At 36.9% G+C, this 21,061-nt stretch overlaps 1 protein-coding gene across 1 annotated transcript in view; it reads left to right on the top strand.

Moving 5' to 3' along the window:
• The window catches only part of nr3c2 (nuclear receptor subfamily 3, group C, member 2), a 76,318-nt gene that overhangs the window by 25,445 nt on the left and 29,812 nt on the right, over window positions 1–21,061 (top strand). The window contains exon 3 of the mRNA XM_052546132.1: window positions 17,474–17,601. Coding sequence (XP_052402092.1) covers window positions 17,474–17,601 — 128 coding nt within the window. The remainder of the gene's footprint in view (window positions 1–17,473; window positions 17,602–21,061) is intronic.

Below are 21,061 nucleotides of genomic sequence, written 5' to 3'. Positions count from 1 at the left end.
GGCGGATGTCCTAATACATCATCATACTGTACTTCCTGCTACTCCAGTCACAGCCATTGCAATGGAGCTGTGTATTAAGACAATATTTTTTCGTATTCAACAAATATATATTATTTTATACATCAAATTAACTCAAGTTATTCAGGCTATTGATTTGGACTTGTTCAATGGAGGTGTTTAGATCTGATCAATAGATTACTGCTGATTATATTGCTATCCCATTGCAGTTCATTTGTTCTCTTTGCTTCTGTCCTGCTTTGATATGTAGGCAATATGCATGATGCTGTTGATGCTTTGTTCAGATGGGTATGTGTCCTTTCATGCTGAATGTTGTAGTACAATCTATTTGATAATGCTAAAAAATATTCAGATTTACTGTAAATGCTCTAATGCATTAGTCAATCACAGCTGACTGCAACCGAAGTTAGATACACTATAGCTTTCATAAAGCCAGATTTTGTTGACGCGAGCAGTTTGCATCGCTGAATAAATAATAAATGTATTCAGAGAACTTTAGTATAAGGAAAGAGACAAATGCAGAATTGAAAACCGGTCTGATCATGTAACTTTAAGAAGACTTGTTTACTAGCCATAGTGTATCTAAGGGCCATGGGTTAAAAGGTATGGCAGAGATCAAATCAGATGCAGCATTCGCAAAACACTAAAGCAGGAGAGAGTATAAAGTGGAGCGAATAAGTAGAACACATTTTGGAAGAAGCACTATAGTAACTCAACAAGAAGTTTATTGGCACTTTAATGGAAATGGAAACAAATCAATAGAATGCAGGTTTTAAGCACAGATACAGATTTAGAATTCAGATTCTGCTTACCCTCATTTAGACAAGTAAAATGTAGCTGAATGAGAGACTGGATAGATAGATAGACAAACAGACAGACAGACAGACAGACAGACAGACAGACAGACAGACAGACAGACAGAGAGATAGATAGAGAGATAGATAGATAGATAGATAGATAGATAGATAGATAGATAGATAGATAGATAGATAGATAGATAGATAGATAGATAGATAGATAGATAGATAGATAGATAGATAGATAGATAGATAGATTTCTATACAGAAGTCAAGACTGAGTTTTTTTTTTTTTTTTTAGCCAGTGGTTATTTATTTACAACAACAGGAGCTGCAGTGGATCCTGCAGGCTGGCTTTAAGGTTCCCTGTGCACAGTCTAGTTTTAGAGAGTAGCCACAGATCCAGAACCAGGTCTGCTGCCTTTGACTGTCACATATGCTACTGACATGTCCTAGGAGACTCCCGTAGTTAGCCAAAAAACAAGATTAGGATCATGCGACTATTTCCGTAAGCACGAGACAGGCTTGGGTTTTAACACAAAAGCGTGTCTGGAGGTGCTATATGGAAAGTATTCCCATCAGATCCCTGGAGACTGGCAACAGGAGATGTGCTCCAAAGGGCAGCCTCACCTCCCTGGGGCTGGTCATTACCAATGATGTGCTTTGGCAGGGAAGCTCAGAGAGAAATCGGCCGGTTTTCCTCAAGAAATATGTTATGAAAAGTTTTCCTATAAATGTCTGTTGGTGAGGGCATCTCCCATGAGGCTAAATACACCAAAGAGGAGTCCACAGACTGATGCCGTGTCACTGTATCCTCATATTAACATAAAAAAATGAATGAAATCCAGAGTAGAAAGTCTGGAAAAAGATGAAGAAAGATAAGTGTCTCATGTTCCCATTTCTTAGTGTTTACAGCATTGTTCTAATAGTGTTGTTGTACAACTACTAATTAAACACGGGATTTCACAGTATACAAGAAGCAACATGCAAGGAGATAACAAGAAATGGGTGGTGTTTTTGTTTTTTTGACCCTCATTTCGTGTTGGGAATTTTCCCTCAAGGGAAAATGTACAGAAGCGTTGGATAAAGAAACCCTTTATTGTTCTTGACGTTAGCACTTTGAGTAGCTCCAAACCCTCAAAGAGTAATTACAAAGGTAATGAAAGGAACATAAACCGCTATACCACAAGATTGAACAGTTTTTTAGGGGAGCCTCTGATCAAAACTCGGCAAACTGTCCGTTTTATGTCTTTCTTCCTGCTGTTTTTTTTTTCTTCCTTTTCCACAAGGTTGGAATTTAAAAGCCTGGTGCCTAGTGTCCACAGCAAAGCCCGTGCAGGCTTTATTTTCCTCCACTCTGTTAAAACAAAGCGAGACATACCAAAGGCATGTCCCGGTGCCTAAATATTTATGAGAGGAGCGGATGATGCTGTCTATTTACCTTCATTGGCAGTCTTGCTTGAGGATACCTCAAATAAGGAGGCACAGTGTTAGCGCAGGACACTAAAACTGGGTTGGAGTTCATCCCACACTCCTCCAGGATGGAAAATACGGGGAAATATTTCAAAGCCTGGAGCGTATTTGGTTGGGCTCTGCTTTGTTTGAGCTGCGCGCTCCCATGTTAGGATTCATTAAAAGTGCAGCATGATTCAGAATGAATATGTGGCGGTGGAATCATCCTTGAAGACGGAGGGGTAGAGAGGCAATCTGCAGCTATCCCATCCCTCCATTCTCTGTTATGTAACCGGCCCTCCTGTGGTCTCTCTGACTCAGTCTATTTGTGGTGTCTAGAGTCAGATAAGAGTGCTATTGCAAGCAGAGCTTCTCCACCTATCTATCCTTCCCTTTTCTATCATGTTGACATACGGCACCTGTGAGTTTTGCTCCATGTTATTAGGTACAGGTACTGAGAGACTATTAGCCTGTTTCAAAATGATAGAGCCTTGTAAACCAACCCATCTGAGTATATTTAGCTTATCATTTACCTGTCCTATCTGATGTAGAGCAAAGGACAGAAACATTACGTAACACTGCATTAACTTATCACAGTCCACAATGTATATGAGCTAACTGCCTCGCTTTAGTATGAACACGGGCTTCATTTTAGACCACACAAAGAGTGCCACACCATTTGATCGTAGTTCTTTCTGATAGCACTGCATGCTAAATTATTATTAGGGCTATCAGTGTTAATTACTTAATTGCTATTAATTGCATATATCAATATCAAAAATGTATAAAAATACTATAAAATTTATAAAAATATTATTAGAAGACAGTATATTGTTTTATTTCTAAAACTGAACATAAGCATAGCGCAAGCCTATATTCTTAAACAATGCATTTGGCAAAAGAGTTGTCAGCCTTTCCGAGATGTTAACACAATGTGCGTTTGCATTCAGTCTACAATATTAGCTTTTTTTCATATCATGTTTACAGAGTCCTGCATATGACATGCTTAAAAAGAAATAGATATTGGCTGCTAATTAAGAATTGTTCCCAAAACATATAAAACTATGGCCGTATTGTGTTAATGTGCCCCTTAGTTTCATTTGAATGAAATTTCAGCCATTATATCTTTTTCCACGTAATGTGCAGTGCTCTGAACTATTTTTATATATTAATATGTATCATAGAAAAACATAAAAAAATAGGCACTATATATATATATATATATATATATATATATATATATATATATATATATATATATATATATATATATATACACATATATTTGGTACCTATATTACAAAAACATAAACATATGAATTATTAAAGTTTTGTTATATTTAAACATTTTATTTATTTTCAGGAATGGATCCCGTTTAATGCATCCTGTTTTAAAAGTATACACGTGGTTTGATGAGGCACGTTGTACAGTATGTAGTAGCTGGTTGGTTATAGTGGCTGGTGACTCGTGGGGGAAATGATTTCCAATTTATGACATAGATAACTGTTCAGTTTAGATAACTCGCATGTGCTAATGTCTGTAATAAGCACTTATATTTGTAACCGCTCATTATAGTCCACATTTACTGCCTGTATTGGTGAATACCGAGTATATACTGTATGATTTATAGAACTGCACAGGAAAGATTTTAGACTAACTGTGAACCCACAGCAAAATGATTGTGAACATGTCCATGTAGGATTTGTTGCAGTCTGACCTAAAGAGGCATTATATGGAGTGTGGCTCAGTGAGCATACTCAGATTTAGAGTGGCGCTCTGGTGCTGACATCACCTAGAAATTGCTTATCCAAGGTGACATGTCTACCCAGCAAAGGGCAGATAGTGCATCGCCGCAAATATTTCACCTTATTAAATATACATCGATAGGCTCAAGTTTGTAAGGTGGCTCACCTGAGTCAAGGTTACGCTGGCAGATTTTTATTTCTAACATCTCTAGACTGAATGAGAGTTGAAATGCTTCTAACACAGGGAGGAAAAACAGATCGAGATAGAGAGAAAAAGATCCACAGAAAAAGAAAACAAAGACATAAATCACAGTGGAACGAGAGCGAGAACAGCAAATATGTTCCTAGAAAGTATCCTGAATCTGTCTTAGGCACATGGCTTACACATGTGTCCCAGTGTGTGACGCAGAGTGACACATCAGGTGGAGTCGGATTGTTGTGGGCATGGGATGTGGCAGGCTGGGTAGCACTGCTGCAAGACGATGCATCTCACATTTAAACACTACAAATAATGTTTTTATCACTATGTTGTGCTAACATTTAACTTCCCAGAATTATTTCTGTTATTTATCTTTACAACGAAAAAAAAAAAGTTAACCTTAAGAGTATGCTTCATGTGGAAATATCTAAACCTTGGTCTCGTTAAAAAAATGAAAAGAGGTTCATATTAATTTTAACAGGGGCTTCGATGTACAATATTAGTTAAACTTAGATGAAGTTAGTCATTTAAAATGCCTTTAAAAAATCTGAATTCCTTTAAAACTTTTGACCCTGCTGAAAGTCATGGTATAATTCAGATACTGCCTAAAATCTTTCAGATCAAATTGGTTAAAAAGTGCAATGAATTCACCACAGTCGATAATCCAATTTTATTTAAATTAAAGATTTAAGGCAGCAAGTAGACTTAACGTTTTAAATTTTGTGTAATGCACTTTCTCCAGTAGTTTCAAAACTAGACACACACACACACACACACACACACACACACACACACACACACACGCACACACACACACACACACATACACACACACATAATTTTAAGGGACCTCTTCCTAAAATACAAAGGCAGCTTCTGTATATTTTCATACATAAAACCTATTTTACTATTGTGTGTAAAATATATGTGATATTTTAAACAACTAAATTCAATAAATGGCTTTATGATATCACTGTACTAAAATACATTTTTAAAACCTGTAAAATATGTACTGTTTATTAAGTTGACCGAATATCTGTAATAAACATCTATATTTTTATTATTATTATTACATTTTTTTATTTTTTACAAAACTGTTTTACAAAACTGATTACAGCATGGTTAAATCTAATTATTATTCAGTTTGGCACAGAAAATCATTATGTTAAACATGTTTAATTAATTTTTTGAATGCTCACTTTAACTATGGCAGCCCTAAAAAAAAAAATAAAATAAAAAAACTCCAACTCCAAACATAGACCCTAGTTTGACAACATCAGTCTTCGATCTGTCGACTGTTTGATGCTGAAAGTCTTTTGGATCCAATGAGATGGTTGATTCTTCATCCTGCAAGATTTCCTTAAGATCTGCAGACACACTTTTGAATGATGTTGCCCTCAAAATAATGGTTAGGTGATTAACAATTAATAATGATTCATTACATCAAGAAGGATTTGTTGTTGTTAGTAAGCAACGAGAGCTATTTTGAGCCTTTCTAGTGATCTGTACGTACATGCTTCGTGAGACATCTTGGACAGGTGTAGCATTGTTCTTTAAACTGCCATATGGTGCAGTAATCCTCCATCATGCACATACTACATCTGAAAAAGGTCATGCAAAAAGGACATTGGCGGTCCAAAGCGACACGTGTATGTGATGTTCTGATAATGTACTTTTACGGTTTGTACCATAATCTCCGAACTCTTTGTGCTACAATTCAAGCAATACCCCATTAGGATTTATGCATTTTGCTACGGACTAAAATTGTGTTAAATGTAGACACAATGAGAGAAAAAAAAAAATCATAACTCAAGGGACTAATATACACAACGACGGAAAATATGGTTTCGGATCAGTAGAGCTGATATTCATTTCTGTGAGATTGATATCCTCTCATGCCTTTATTAAGGTGTGAGGCCAAATCCTATTTCCAATTTTATTAATAAAATCTTGTTATCAGGTACATTTTTATTTCTGGTTGTGAAACCCAGTGGCTCTATTCCCAAGTAAAGTACAATTGAACGTAAGAGTGTACACAGGCAGCTGGCTCACATGCTGTGAATTAGATGGCTTAAGTCCAGTGGTGCTCCTTCTCACGGCTATGTTTGTGTTGGGGGGGAGGGGGGTGGGTTCTTGAGGTCATGGTTTCATAACTCTTCACAAGCCACCAGTCATTAACCATGCATGCCATAAACACACGTGACAGAGGTACACGAGATATAGATAATACAAACGTAATCAACAAAACATTTCTGGCCTGATTGAAAAATGCATTCTAAAATTTGGATGTAACTTTACAGAAAAAAGGTTTAGAATTATTTTTTTTCACACCAAAATCTTAACACATTAGTCTTGAAGCTATACTTTTGAAACAGTAACTATTTTAACAGATTTGGAGACATTTCTCAATGTCAAGGAAGGATCCTTCGGAAGCCAGAATTTCGAGGATGCTACGTCATCGACATCCGTCGAAAGACTGTTCCAATTTCGAGGATCCTCGGAAATTCAACCAAGGACTGAGTACTTCGTTCGAAAAATATCCCATAAACAGGAAAGGATCCATATGTGTAGCCTTTGTGCTCTTTGCGCTCTCAAATCACCCACAATCCTATGCGCACAGCTTTGCTATCTTGTTCAAAAATTAAAAAAATGCGTTAGCGGAGTCGGAGCGTTAACAGTTTTTATTTTCATTACCAAACATTTGTTATAACTGTAGTAAATATAAGTAAAGTTTAACGTTTAAATGCCAGTACAAATTACTACCGTATTGATATTGTAAATTATGGCTAACTGAATGGCTTAATGGCTAACTGAACCGGACCTGTTATTCAACAATTGTTAGCTTGGTTGTGTCACCGGCATTTCTTATATAAATAACTAGTTAAGTTGTCCAAAGTAATTTAACGATACCATTCACAGCATTATTCAAGCGGCACTTTTCACTGACGCAATGAGCAATGACGTGCACGTGCTAGCCTGTTCCATTTACGTGTTCTCCGAATGCGAAGAGGAGTCTCACCTAGCCTCTGAAGGAAGTGACTTGGAAGGACCAGTCCTGCTAAGGAAGTATCCTTGACATTGAGAAATGCCTATTATGTCGCTTGCTCACCAATGGATCCTCTGCAGTGAATGGATGCCGTCATAATAAGAGTCCAAACAGCTAATAAAGACATCACAATAGTTCACAGTTTATCCATCAATTAACGTCTTATGAAAGTGAAAACCTGCATGTTTGTAAGAAATCCATCAAGATGTTTTCTTCTGACTAAAATATGTCTATAATCAATAATAATGTTTCCTGCAGTGGAAAGGCTGATCCCCTGTTGTCCGCTCTCATCAAAATCCACCAACATACAGTATTTGTTTAGAACAGTTTTAGACTCTTTTGCTTGATCTGGTGCATATTTCTCTCTTTATTCAGACTAGATGACTTTTTCACTGGAAAAAGCAATATTATGAATAAAACACTCATATTTTAACCAGAAGCAACAGTTTGAAGTTAGTAACACATTTATGATGAATGTGTTTCCTACAAACATGCAGCTTTTCACTTCACAACATGTTAATTGATGGACTGGAGTCATGTAGATTTTTAGTGGATTATTGTGATGTTTTTATCGGGTGTTTGGACTCTCATTCTTATGGCACCCAATAACGGAAGAGCATCCATTATAGAGTATGTGATATAATGCTAAATTTCTCCAAATCTTTTCTAATAAAGAAACTCATTTACATTTTGGATGGCCTGAAGGTGAGTTCATTTTCATCTTATTTTCTTTTTCAGGGGAACCTTTCCTTTTAACTTGTAGTTAACCTGGAATATTTTTCTGAGTTAATAAGGCAATAACTAGTGACTAGTTGACTTTAGGCTGAATTAAACTCTATGGGGAGTGAACACCAAAAGCAGGTGTTAATTATTATCTCATTGAACAGCCTGACCTGTCATGTCTGAATAGAAATACACAGCATGTCAGGTGACTCATAACTCAAGCATTGCAATGCACATCTGTTGCTAACAACGGCTGGTATGATATTTTGATTCTTCTTCTTAGCAGGATGTCAAACGCAACATCATAACTCAGTGGGAATGTCCCCTTGCTGCCCTTGAGCAAGCCTTGTTCAATGAGAGTGTCATTACAGCTGTGTGACACTGGCCTTGGGCCGGACGCTTTACAGTGAGCACGCAAAGAAAGTCGCACGCCACGCTCTCCAAGTGCATCTCTGAATTGCCGGCCGGCTGTCAGACGACTCCAACAGAGGCACAGCCCCGTCTGAACTCCATTGTCTATTGTCTCAAAACGTAAACACGCGGCCAGAATGCAGTCTTCACTGAGGGTGGGGTAGTTCACCGGTCTGGATGTTGAGATGGCTGACTTTTTGGCACTGTGTTTGTAAGGTCATTTCAATTTCAAAGGGAAACTTCAACTTTTATATTATTCAAAGCATCTTAAAAAATAAATATGTTTTATTAAGCCGTAATATTAAGCTGAAAAACTATGATTTACATATACAGGGCAATACATTAGGAATAATTTGGTATCTGACTGGATTCATTTTATTGACTGGGTATAGAGGACCAGCTTGACTCAGCATGTCTCCTACAGGTAAGATACACACTTCAGGGATTTAGCTTCTTGTTTATCCTAGTCAACATAAACCCAGTCTGGAGGTCATAAGTGAATCAGGGCCATGTCTGTGCTTTAATGAGGCCACCAGGGGCAAAGCAGGTGGTCACACTGGATTCAGTGGGAGCAGGTCAGTGTGAGTTCACAACGCCACTCGTGTCACCAACACAAAGGATTTGTGCTATCTTTGCAAAGTTGCCTGTGTATGGGCTTTTAAGAAGGTGTGTATATATCTCCAGGCTTGCCATAAGACAGATTAGCGTAAATTCTGTGGCATATCATTCCAAAGGTGCTGAAAACAGGACTTTGTATGGGTTTTAATGCTTGAATTAAGTGCCACATGTGGCATTCGCTGAGAGAAACCCTTAATAATTGCTTTTCGTGTTTGAGATAGAGCCCACAATTTTTGAAAATCCCTGTCTGGATCACACAGAGATCTGATTACTTTACGGTTTAAAAAGGTTAATTCGGCCAAGAATGAAACATTTGTCATTAATTACACACCCTCAAGTTGATCCAAACCGGTAAGACCTCTGTTCATCTTCAGAACACAAATGAAGATATTTGTGATGCATTCTAATGCAAGGGTACTACCACCCTTCATCTCCTCTGCGTCTCCCTAGCACCATTCTGGAGAGCATTCACTGAACGCAAAAAGTGTATTGTATTCTGTGTCAGCTGCATCACACTAATACCTTTTCTACATATTTTGTGCTTTGATTTGAATGAAAACAATGTATCCGCATGGCACAGCTGACACAGAATAGCATGCACTGTTTGCGTTCAGTGGATACTCTCCAAAATGGTGCTAGGGTGACGCAGAGGAGACCTACAGTATTGTTGAATAAAGTTGCACATTTTTTTTCTTTCTATTTTATCAATCTCCTTGTTATGTTACTGGGTGTTAATTGTGGTAGTACCCTTGCTGTCTATGGGAGATAAAATATCTTAATATGTGTTCAGAAGATTAACTGTGGTCTTACAGGTTTGGGACGACATGAGGGTGAGTAATTAATGACAGATTTCTCCTTTTTGGGTGAACTTCCAACCTTAGTTAAAAACGGAGTTAAATCATAAATATGACATAAAAGGTAGCAATTATGTCTTAAACAGTCAGAATTATGTTTAAAGGATACTACATAGTACATAAAACAGACAAAAAGGCAAAATTCTAAAACGAAAAGGTAAGATAAATGTCACATGGAAATTGAGATAAAACGTCTGTATAAATCTGTGTAGTACTTTATACTGCAGATAAGTCATCATTATCAGCATCATCATCATTATTGTTTGTTTTTCGGGAAGATAAAAAGACACTCATTTTTTATGTACATAATTATTTAATGTTTTAATCTGCTCAATTTACTCATTTTAATCTGGTCTCAGCAAACTTCCCGAGGGGTCAAAATATAAGATAAAATATATTAAAACAAGGATTCAAATACATTTTATAAACTTATTTATTTACACTTTTTTTAAATAAACTTTTTTCTTTCCTTTAAAGAACCAGCTGTTAAAAACCTGGTATACAAGTAGCCTTAAAAAACATATATATATATATTTATTTATTTTACTTATTTTTATTTATTTATTTGCTAGTTTACTTACATATTTCAGGAAATACACCTGTTCTTGTTATGCCAAGCTTCAAAATATTTTATCAGGCTTATTTTGTTTTTTAACCCTTGTTCTTAATTGTTATCCAGTAAAATACAAACAGCTGGAAAAGTCTCGGGGCTTTTGATTACTGTTGAGGCCTTTTGAGAACCACTGCATTAGAGCATGTAGAGAACCACAAAACTAACAGACATGGACTGAACACAAAACTAAACATTAAACTCTATATGGGTGTCTTACGTAATAAACAGATACAAACTTTGCCCATGGTCATATAGAGATAATGACATTCAAGGCTGTCAGCGGGAAACATCATTGCATCATTGTTGATGTTTTCAGACTCTCACATCTGGTGTTGACCACTGGGATATTATGTGAGATTCTGTCTCTGTGGGCTCTGCTAATAGATTCTGTCCATTCTCTGCCAGGCTTCGACACACCCAGGGAAATAATATTCATGCAGATGAACATGAGTTGATAGGTGAGGTGTGTTAGGTGAGTTACACAAGATGAGCTTGCCCCAAGTCATTTATTAAAACAGCTTAAAACCTTATTACTACAGAGGGCATTTTAACCAGCATAAGTGCACAGCATCTGAAAACTGGCACAAAATTAATTCAAAGCAATCACTTTTTATTATTCATAAACCTATTTTATTGCTTGTATTGTATAGAACACTCACTTAAGGATGCCAAACCATTCCACTATAGTAAGTTTTTTCATGCTGTCTGTCCAAGGGAAGATATAACCTGTAACACTGTAAAGTCAACAATCCCTCTATTCCCAGTTTTTCCTTTATCTTCACTTTTTTTTTTTTTTTTTTTTTTTGAATTGCATCATGATACAAGTATATGAGTGCTTGAATAAGTGGAAGCCAAGTGCAACTGTATTAAATTAAGGCTGTCAAATTCATAGTTTACTTGTTTGTCAGTCTTGCCATACCTGCAGGACTCATGTTGATGGACTAAAGTATCTGTCCTCCCTCACTGTTTACATGCTCAACACTGTAACGCAAGGACTCAGCATGAATCTGACTGTTTTTCCACTTAAAGTCAGATCCAGCACTGAATTTCTTACAAACTGCACCATGCGGTGAATAGTCACGCCTCAAAATCACTCGTACTGTGCAGTAATATATTAATCCAATCCTTCCAAACGTCTTTTACATCAAATGCATTCAAGGAATGAAGTTCTTGCACTTGCTCGGTGCTTCGTGTGAAGGTGCTAATCTAAACCAGCTTCTATGAGCCTTTCTCTTCTAATGAGGCTCATTGTAGAACATGAGAGACATTCTAAGTTAGTAAGAATGTTCCTAAAAACAGTTCTTGAAATAATTTCAAGAAGTTCTCAAAAGTGTTTTTTTTTTCATTAAAAAAAGAGAAAGAAGGAAGTACAGTACCTTTTCAAATGGTGCTTTAAGGCTCTAATATGCATTATTTAGGGTTTAAAAAAGGTACAAAAGACTACCTTATGAAAAGGTAGCAGCCCAGTGACAGGGTTTAAAAAAATAAAATAAATCACTGAGAGTGAAGAACACAACAGTATTTGGTCTTATCTGATTTTACAGTATGGTGATTCTATTCGAAGACTCGCTGATCAACTCAAAGAACGTTTCTCTTTTTTTGTGCACAAAAACTCATTACAATCATTATAAGTGTACACTATTTTCATTGCAACTGGCTTGACAGGAGTTCAAATGGTTGTGTTTTAAATTACAAATGCTTATTTTCTAAAAGCCTTTCCTCAAGATGAAGCATTATTTTGTATTCATTTGTGCTTCCTCTAAGAATGCGTCCTGTATCTCCGTGTGTGTTAGAGTGCATTGTGCTGAAGTTGAAAACAAGGTCCTATTTGAGCATCTATCTAACATTTTAAACATTTTACCTTCTTAAAACAAGTTGGAGGTAGAAGAAAAAATTGTAGTTAAATTCATGTTTTTGAATCTGAACATCTTTGCTATTAGATTGCTGTTATTAATAAGAGTTGCATAATTTCTTTAGTGAAATGGACAGTGGTGAAAAGGAGCAACATTCATAATTCGTTACTTTGCATGCACAAACTAGTAGAGTATACAATAGATATAATTAACTTTATTATTTTCATAATCTGCTTTGAAAATTCTAAAATAAATTAGTTGCTCTTTTGGAAGCCTGAATTCACTTTATTTTTGAGCAAAAAAGCCTTGAAATCGGTTTCATAATTGCTTTCACAGATTGGTTTTACTTCCTCGTATTTCACAGCTCCATCATTTACATTTAAAGCGCATTAGAGGGCCAGCCATATTGAGCCACTCTCTTCAGATCACCCCCAGTGGATAGTAATTCAGCTTCTGGTATATTAAGAGGATGTAAATGTATTTTACACGCACTCACTGACGTTGCTGTTGACCCTTTGCTAGATCTAGGTCTTAATAGCCCTCTGGGGACCCATAATTCTCAGCGGCCTGACCATAATTTCCCGCCGGGGGCTGTTCTGCGTGGTGTGTGGAGTGGGTGCAGTGATAATGTTTAGACTGTCTCACTTTTGTTATGTAAGCTATTTGTCCTCTCCCCCGTTTGTTTTACCTAATCTACCTTTAGCTTTTGCCGCATTCCAAGTTGCGTTACGTAAATACTGGAGAGGAGGTTGGTGTCGGTAAGAGCGGTCGCTGTTTGCACAATGAATGGTGATCCTCTTGAAAGTGAGTAGGACTCATTTTCTCCAGGCTTTCTCTTTCTGGCTTTGGTTAGCATCTATGTACTGGGAAGCCTATAACTTTACACCCACCCTAACTGATAGAGAACAGCGCTAATGGTTTAAATTCAGTGTAACTATCATCGCATGTTCTATTTCTGCCCATTGCAGGAGAAAGACTGCTGCTTTAGCGCTCTGTTGAGATTGATACATGACAGCTCCAGCGCAGTGCATTCGAGCAGTTATATGGTTTGTTATTTTTGCATTCCTGATCCATCTGTCAGTCTGGTTTCTCAACCCTGCCAGTATCTTTCTGCAGCTCTCAGTTGATGCAGCAGCAATAAATATTCAGAATCCAAATAATATAGCGAATACCCAAACTCTGCATTCCATTACCTTTCCTGTAGTTTCCAAGTTGAGCTTGAACATAATGTATAATATGCTTATGTCCATCCATGACCGGTAAGTGATCACTACCGTTTCAGTTCACAATTGCATCCTTTGAAAAAGTTTAGGTTGTGTAATTGCACAGGGAACAATACACATTTACGTATTAGGATGCAGTATCATAAAAAAATGTAAAAAAAAATAAAAACTTGCTTCCTGTTTATGTCCATGATAATTGGTCATTAAACATACTGTATTATGGCTCTTGCACCAACATAAACTACAGATTCTGCTTAACGAATGCAACTGGGTCATTCCTACTGTGCACTATATTTTTAAGCAATCATATGTATTGGATAGAATATAAAGTTTGCAAATGTAAAGGAAGGAATGAGAGATGTTAGATTAATCTCTTTTATCGTAATATCACAATTAAATCAACAAAATTGCACAGCTTTGGTTGAGTGGATGTTGCTATTTTTGTTATTTCCCTGGGGGCTTTGCAGTAACCCATATTCCAGAATACATACATACATGCATACATACATGTAATCTCCTACATCAGAAAATGTTTCTCTAATCAGTAAATGCTTTGGGAATGTATTTAGTTATCCGTTTATTTATTCTGTGTTCTTAATATAATTTACTGTCCTTTTGGCCTTTTGGAATATTAAAAAAAAAAAAAAGCCAGATACCATCATTCAGGAAATGACATCAATTTTAATAGGAACACAAACATCAGTAAGTACAGTATTAACAAGGAATTTGATGAATTCTGTGATGTTTTGTGGTATTCCTTGTTCTTTCTCACTCCGTTCTGTCAATTCAAATCAAACTTACAGACATTATGATAACATTAAAATTCAAAATATTGTTAATATCCTCATGTAAGCCAACTCTCAAACCCTAATTGACCTCTTCTAACATGTTAATGTGTGTAAATAATGGTATTTAATAAAGTGCCTGATCTTGACCACATTTTGTCTTTCAAAAAAGAGCTTCTGCATTTCTGCATTCTTGAGTGTTTATCAAAGTGCTTGCTTACAGATGTATTTCTGATTTTTTTAAAATTATATCTAAAGACAAAAAAGCATATCTACAGAAAAAGAAAAGAACAGACCCAAAGCTAGAAAAATTGCTGTTTGATCTGAATGCATGCTGAGTTCATTCTAATTAGACTGCAATTGTATTTGAAAAAAGGAGAAATGCAAACACCTGTACATAGTTACAAGTGTCCTCACTTCACCCCACACCTTTTCCTTATTACATTCCTCATGACATGTCTGTTTCCAGAGAATCATTTCAAGCATTTTATACAACATACAAGATGTTGTGTTCTTTTGTAAAGTAAAGGCCACAAATAGTGACAAAACAAAAATAAATACATTTTGAGACTTTGGGCTCTTTGTCATTTCAAAACGTGTCGTTTCAGAGAGAAGAAAGAATAAAACTTTTATTTTATTGCACATAAAAGCTCAGAGTTTATATGCATTATATGCTTGAAGTAGATCTTCACATCAATTTTTATTCCTATGTAATTTCTGAAGGATTTCATATTACAATTCCTAAAAAACATTGTGATTATTTCTTGTCTGTTGACAGTATTTTCTGATTTATTTAGGGATAAAAAAGAGATATTCAAAATCCCTTCTGCAAAAACCATATATTAATGGATACAATAATATATATTAGTGGACATATATGATATATTACATTATGCCTCATTTGCAGAATTTCCGAAACCTTGTGATACAAAAATATTTGCAGTTCAATCAAATATGAAAGTATGGTAGTATCCAATATATAATTTGACCCTATTCTTGAATCAATCTGTCCGTGTTTGAGTAAATTTCAAAGAATTCAACATCTAACGTAAACACGGTTAATTGCGTTGTCAGGTTTTTATAATGAGCTGTATTTTTTTATAATAATCAGCATTTGTTGTACATGTAAACTCACTCATTGACCACAGAATTAAGGGTTATTCACAGAGTAAATGGCGCAAATGGAAGTGAAATTCAGAATCTAACTTCAAAATTCTAACTTTTTCTAAGAGAGGTGAAGCAGGTTACCCAATCACTTCATTATTTATTCCAAAAAATGCAAGCAACTTCCACCAGCTAGAGTTGTAGACGTTAATTAGTGTTTTTCTCTCATGCACAAAAACACAACAGCAGCGTTCTCCCAGTATGCCGGTCATAAGGGCGATCTCTTTCATAACAACCAACACTGACCTACTTCCTGCAAAAGCAGTCACCTTGTCAGCCCTTTGTTTCGTCTTTGTCTTTTTTACTCGGTGGTAAGGAACGCTCGGTGCAGAACAAGAGAAACAGAGGGGGTCGCCGAACAGTTTAATGCAGCCAGACCTCTTCACATCATGCACAGCGAGCGTTGTGGTGCCGCCGGGGCGATTAGCTCACCAGGGCCTGCCAATCGACAACCTCGCTAGAGACCCCCGCTAACCGGCTAAGAAATTGAATGTGTGTTTAGATGGACGAGGGAGAATTAGATCAGCCCTCTCGACTGTGTTAGAAAGATGCGGTGAAGTTACTACCCGCACCAGGCTTTGAGAGGGAGCGTGCCTCTGAGACCCACAGGCTTGTTAAGACTCAAGGATGTTGTCAGAATGCTAACCAGACAATTACCGTGCACTACTGATTAAAACGAGAGCACGCTCATTATCAAAGTTGGGGCGGGGGAGGTACGTGCTAAGCCTATCTCGCCATTAAAGAATTGTTCGAGTCTTTCTGTTGGGTTAAAACGAGCTTCATATTTCCTGCACACCATAGGCGTCTTTAAAAGGGTGACTTTCACCCGGTCCGCAGGGCATCCTTCTGAAAGGCTCTGCCCACTCAGGCTATGTCAGGTTTCACTGGGCAATTTAATCAGATTTCTGCCAACTCAGCCAGACTATTTGGAGTATGTGCTTCATTTTCAATGTTTCAATTTCATTTTGGAGGGCACGGGATATAAAAATCTCTCTATTTCAGTTTCCGACGGTCTCTCATTTTCTGCCACTTAATGTTGCTCGGTATTTATTTCTGTGCGCACTGCTTTTTTTGGGGCTCCAGTAGATTAGGGATAAATCGACTGCGTTGAATGTGGGTGTGTTTGTGTAGATGGTGTATAGTCGGTTTTCTGAACAGACCATTCTTATGATCTGGAGCAAAGTGGCGAGGCATACGTTATGAGTCAGTGACATATGCCGTGCCCTTTGGGTGCCCAGTAACAATGTGGGAATTACGTGATTTCTGCGGTGCTAAAATCATTGGGTTCAAACAGCTCTGCAGAGCAGGACAAACTTAGCTCAGGCCTGGGGTGTTATTTATGATCATTTTTTTTATTACTTTTGTGCCTTTTTTTATATATCAGTAGGCAGGTCAATTAAATGACTATGTATTCATTAAAATAACGTTATAACTGATTAATTATCATTTGCGGTTTAATAATAATTGAACATCTTCTGTCTGCTTTTTCAAAAACACGTGCAACCAAGATGCAGAAAGAAATACTTTGAAACGTGATAGAAAATAATGATCGTGCACACTCAAATGTATTTCACGTCAAAATATTTAGCATTTATTTATCACAGGACCTTTTTAGAGTTATGCCATTTTAAAATGTACTATCTTTTATTTGATTTTCTAAACAATGACACGATGTGAATTGACACAAGGTTAACATTTTTAAGAACTTGGCACATTTTTTTCCCACCCTTGTCTGGAATAAAATAAGCAATTTGTTGATTAAAAGAGTATTATTTACATCCATTTGCACTGTTTCTGAATTTCCTTGTCAAATAATTCAAATAGTTGAATTCTAAAAGTTACCCTTGAACTGCCAATGCAACACAGAACTATTTCTGACCATGTTGAGCTCCGTCATTAGTGCGGTTTGTCACTTGCTCCTGATGTCTTAAGTACAGTTTACAGGTACAATTTTATTTGCTCTTATTTCAGTGCATCTTTGAGACACACATCTTCAACAGCCAAAGTGTGTCTGGTGTGTGGAGACGAGGCGTCAGGATGTCACTATGGGGTTGTTACATGTGGAAGCTGTAAAGTTTTCTTCAAAAGAGCAGTAGAAGGTAAGACTCTCTTCTGCTTTCTCACTTCCAAGCGTGTTCTGTTGAGAAATGTCTTTATGTCATATTAACGGGATGATTCCTTGCTGAAAAGGCCGGCTTAAAGCAGCGTGAATTCCTGCCTGGTTTGTGCATAATATTTCAAGGAGCTCTAGATATTGTAACTATTCTAGATGCGGTTTGATTTAAGTGGTTCAAAAGAGATGAATTCAATTATAGATTACACATGTGGATTATATAACTCTTGAATAGTTTATCTAAATGAAACGGATGTACATAAAAAGTCCCATATAGAGATGTAGTAAAACTATTATTTGCCATAAACAATACTTTGTAGTGCATGAATGTCATATACGTCTTAAAGTAGTCCTGGCCTGGCCTCACATTTTATAAGGGGAGTGTAATGTTGTTACTGCTTTTAGGGAAGTTGAACGTTCAGTGGGACATTTGTCTTAGCTCTGAAACAGACACAATGCTATCACAGCCTCTTTAGAAAGGTGCAAACTGCTGATTAAGCCAACAGACACATCCAGACTCCACTGAGCATGTAGTGTATAACAGCAAGTGGGGAAAAAGAAACGCCTGTTTGTACTCAAGGCATTTTTGCTGTTTTGCGTTGACTTTTTGTTTATTGATTTAGATTTAGAAATATAGATTTTCTCTTCCAAATTAACATCTATGGAAAGCATCTGTGGTTAAGTTAAACATTATACTGGTTATTCTTCTAGTGGACTAGTATACTATACATGTTCCTGTGGCTCAGTGGTAGAGCATTGTGTTAGCAGCACAAAAGGTTGTGGGTTCAATTCCCAGGGAAATCAGCATGTATGGATAAAGGCGTCTGCTAAATGTAGTAAGTAGTATTTAGTGGTTATTTTGGACTGTATGTTAAATGGACCATCCAAAAAGTTATCAATTACTTATTGTTATTTTTCAAAACAAAAGAGATGTTTTTAATAAAACCTGAGAGATTTATGTTCTTCCATTTAAAGTAAATAAATGAGACAAGAACCGATGAGGTTTGTTCTCACATGTCAAGTACAGTTGAGGTTTAATTTACGAAATTTGATGTGCTCGTATGTTTGTTGATAAGTGCTTGTACGTGAATTATACCTTGAATTAAATCTGTTCATCATATAAAGTGATTGTGTCTCCTCCTGCATTAAACTGCTTGGTTCATATGTATTACTTTTCCAATGTCTTTATGAACTTTGTAAAGTGTTCAAACTTTCAATGGAGGGACAGATATCTCTCATGTTGGATTTAAATATCCTCATTTGTGTTTCAAAGAAGAACTAAAGTCTTATGGGTTTGGAACCACATGAGGGTGAGTAAATGATGACTGAATTCTTATTTTTGTCTGAACTTTCCCTTTAACTCGTGGCTCTCTGGAATTCTTGATTCTGATGGGTCAAAATATTTTTGTATAATGACCCAGTTTCATGTTTCTTGTAACACACATTACATGTCCATTTATTTATCATCCGTTAATCAGCGAGGTAATGTACAGTCAGCCAGTCGCTATTGGAAAATAAACCATTTCAGGATGAGACAGGACCCCTACTCCTGAGATAATGACCAGCTGACCGTATGTCATCCTGTAACAATTACTACTAAACTGATTTAGTAATTTACGGCTATATATGAAGTTATTAAATGTTGGAAAAATGTGTGTTTATATAAAGCCTTCTCTCAGGTTGTGATTGTTCCTCAGAGCCCTGAATGAGGTCACACCTCAAGGGCATTCAGAAGTGCAGTCGCTTTTTCAACACCACAGCAGAGGTAGTGCTGTGTAAGATTGTGCGCTCCATTACCTTACCTGACCTCAGCCTAGTTACCATCTGAGCGAGAGAGAGAGAGAGAGAGAGAGAGAGAGAGAGAGGGGAAAGGTGGGAGGAGACAGAGAGAGATTGTGAAGAGTGAGCTAGGGGAAGAGGGAGGGTGAGCAGTAAGATTGGAAAAGGATAAAATGATAATCAGAGTGAGAGAATAGACAGAGAGAAGTCTGTTTCAAAACCTAGCCTCGCTGCCGGCTGCCTATATAGGCAGCTGCTTTCTAAGGCAGCATCCTAACTGTTTTGGAAGCTCATAAGAGACTGATTTGGAACACTTTATGTAGATAGGGGGCAGCACAAAGGAGATTTGACAGGCAGTTGTTTTCAGTGGAATTTGTGATTAGCATGTTGTTAGCCACTGAAGGCATTTTCAGATGGTTTTGGAACAGAGCAAAAAACAGCCAGAAGACTGATATTTAAAGATGTAGGAGTTGAAGTAGAAGTAGAAGAGGCCATTTTTTTTTTTTTTTTTCAGCCTTCACTGTTTTTTGAAAGGCGGAAAGGTCTTGACTGCTCTTTGTGATATAAAAGAAAACGGCTAAACTCAGGCATAGATGCGAAAAAAGAAACCACAAAATATTGCAGTCAATACTTAACAACGTCTGTTGTGTAGTTCCTGAGCTGCGTGAATAATAACTAATAGCAGCACTAACACTTGTCTCTGTGGGAATAGTGTGAAGTGGCCATATGGTACCAGCTAATACTCAACAGACTTTTATTAGGAGCTCTACAGCTGTTCAGTCTGAGGACTAAAATATTTGTTCCTTCATTATGAGAATCTGTTATTACATTTGGCACAAGGGGGGATAGACCGGTTTCACTGTGTTCGTTTATCTGTAGGGTTTGGGAGCTCAGGGATGGAGAGGGACAAATGCTAAATGATAGGAATTCACATTTATAGTGTTGGAGCTGTTCCTGATGTTAGATGTCTTTATAAGGCATGTGTTCACCCCTATTGGACAGTGCTGGTTACAGAGCTGGTGCCCAGTTTGGAGCCATAAGGTGCATTTCTGAAAAAAAGGACCCTTAAACCAGCTGATTTCAAAACAGAAATATATTTCTTTGTTGGGTTGCATAGCTTTTATTTTTTTCTATATACTGTATAGATAAATTATATATATATATATATATATATATATATATATATATATATATATATATATATATATATATATATATATATATATATAGAGAGAGAGAGAGAGAGAGAGAGAGAGAGAGAGAGAGAGAGAGAGAGAGAGAAAATAAGCTGTGCAACCCAACAAAGAAATATGTTCCTGGTTAGTTTGCCCGAGAATGAAAATTCATCCATCTTCTACTCACCCTCGAAGCATCCTAGGTGTATGAGACTTTCTTCTTTCAAAAAAATCCAATCAGAGTTATATTAAAGGGGGGGGGGGGGGGTGAAATGCACACTCAATATCCTGTTAATCTTGAGTACGTAAAGAGTATTACTTAATCCTTCATAACTCAAAAAATATTTAGTTTTATTATATTCATAAGAGAAAGATAGTCTGTACCGATTTTTCCCGGAAAAACACGACCGGCTGGAGGCGTGACATGTGGGCGGAGCTAAAGAATCACGAGCACCAGTAGGCTTTTGCGTTGAGAGCGTTTGGAAGCTGTGA

This window comes from Carassius gibelio, chromosome B1, assembly GCF_023724105.1.
Source record: "Carassius gibelio isolate Cgi1373 ecotype wild population from Czech Republic chromosome B1, carGib1.2-hapl.c, whole genome shotgun sequence".
Classification (NCBI taxonomy): Eukaryota; Metazoa; Chordata; class Actinopteri; order Cypriniformes; family Cyprinidae; genus Carassius; species Carassius gibelio.
Note: the sequence above shows the minus strand (reverse complement) of the source record. Positions and strands in the feature narration are given on the sequence as shown.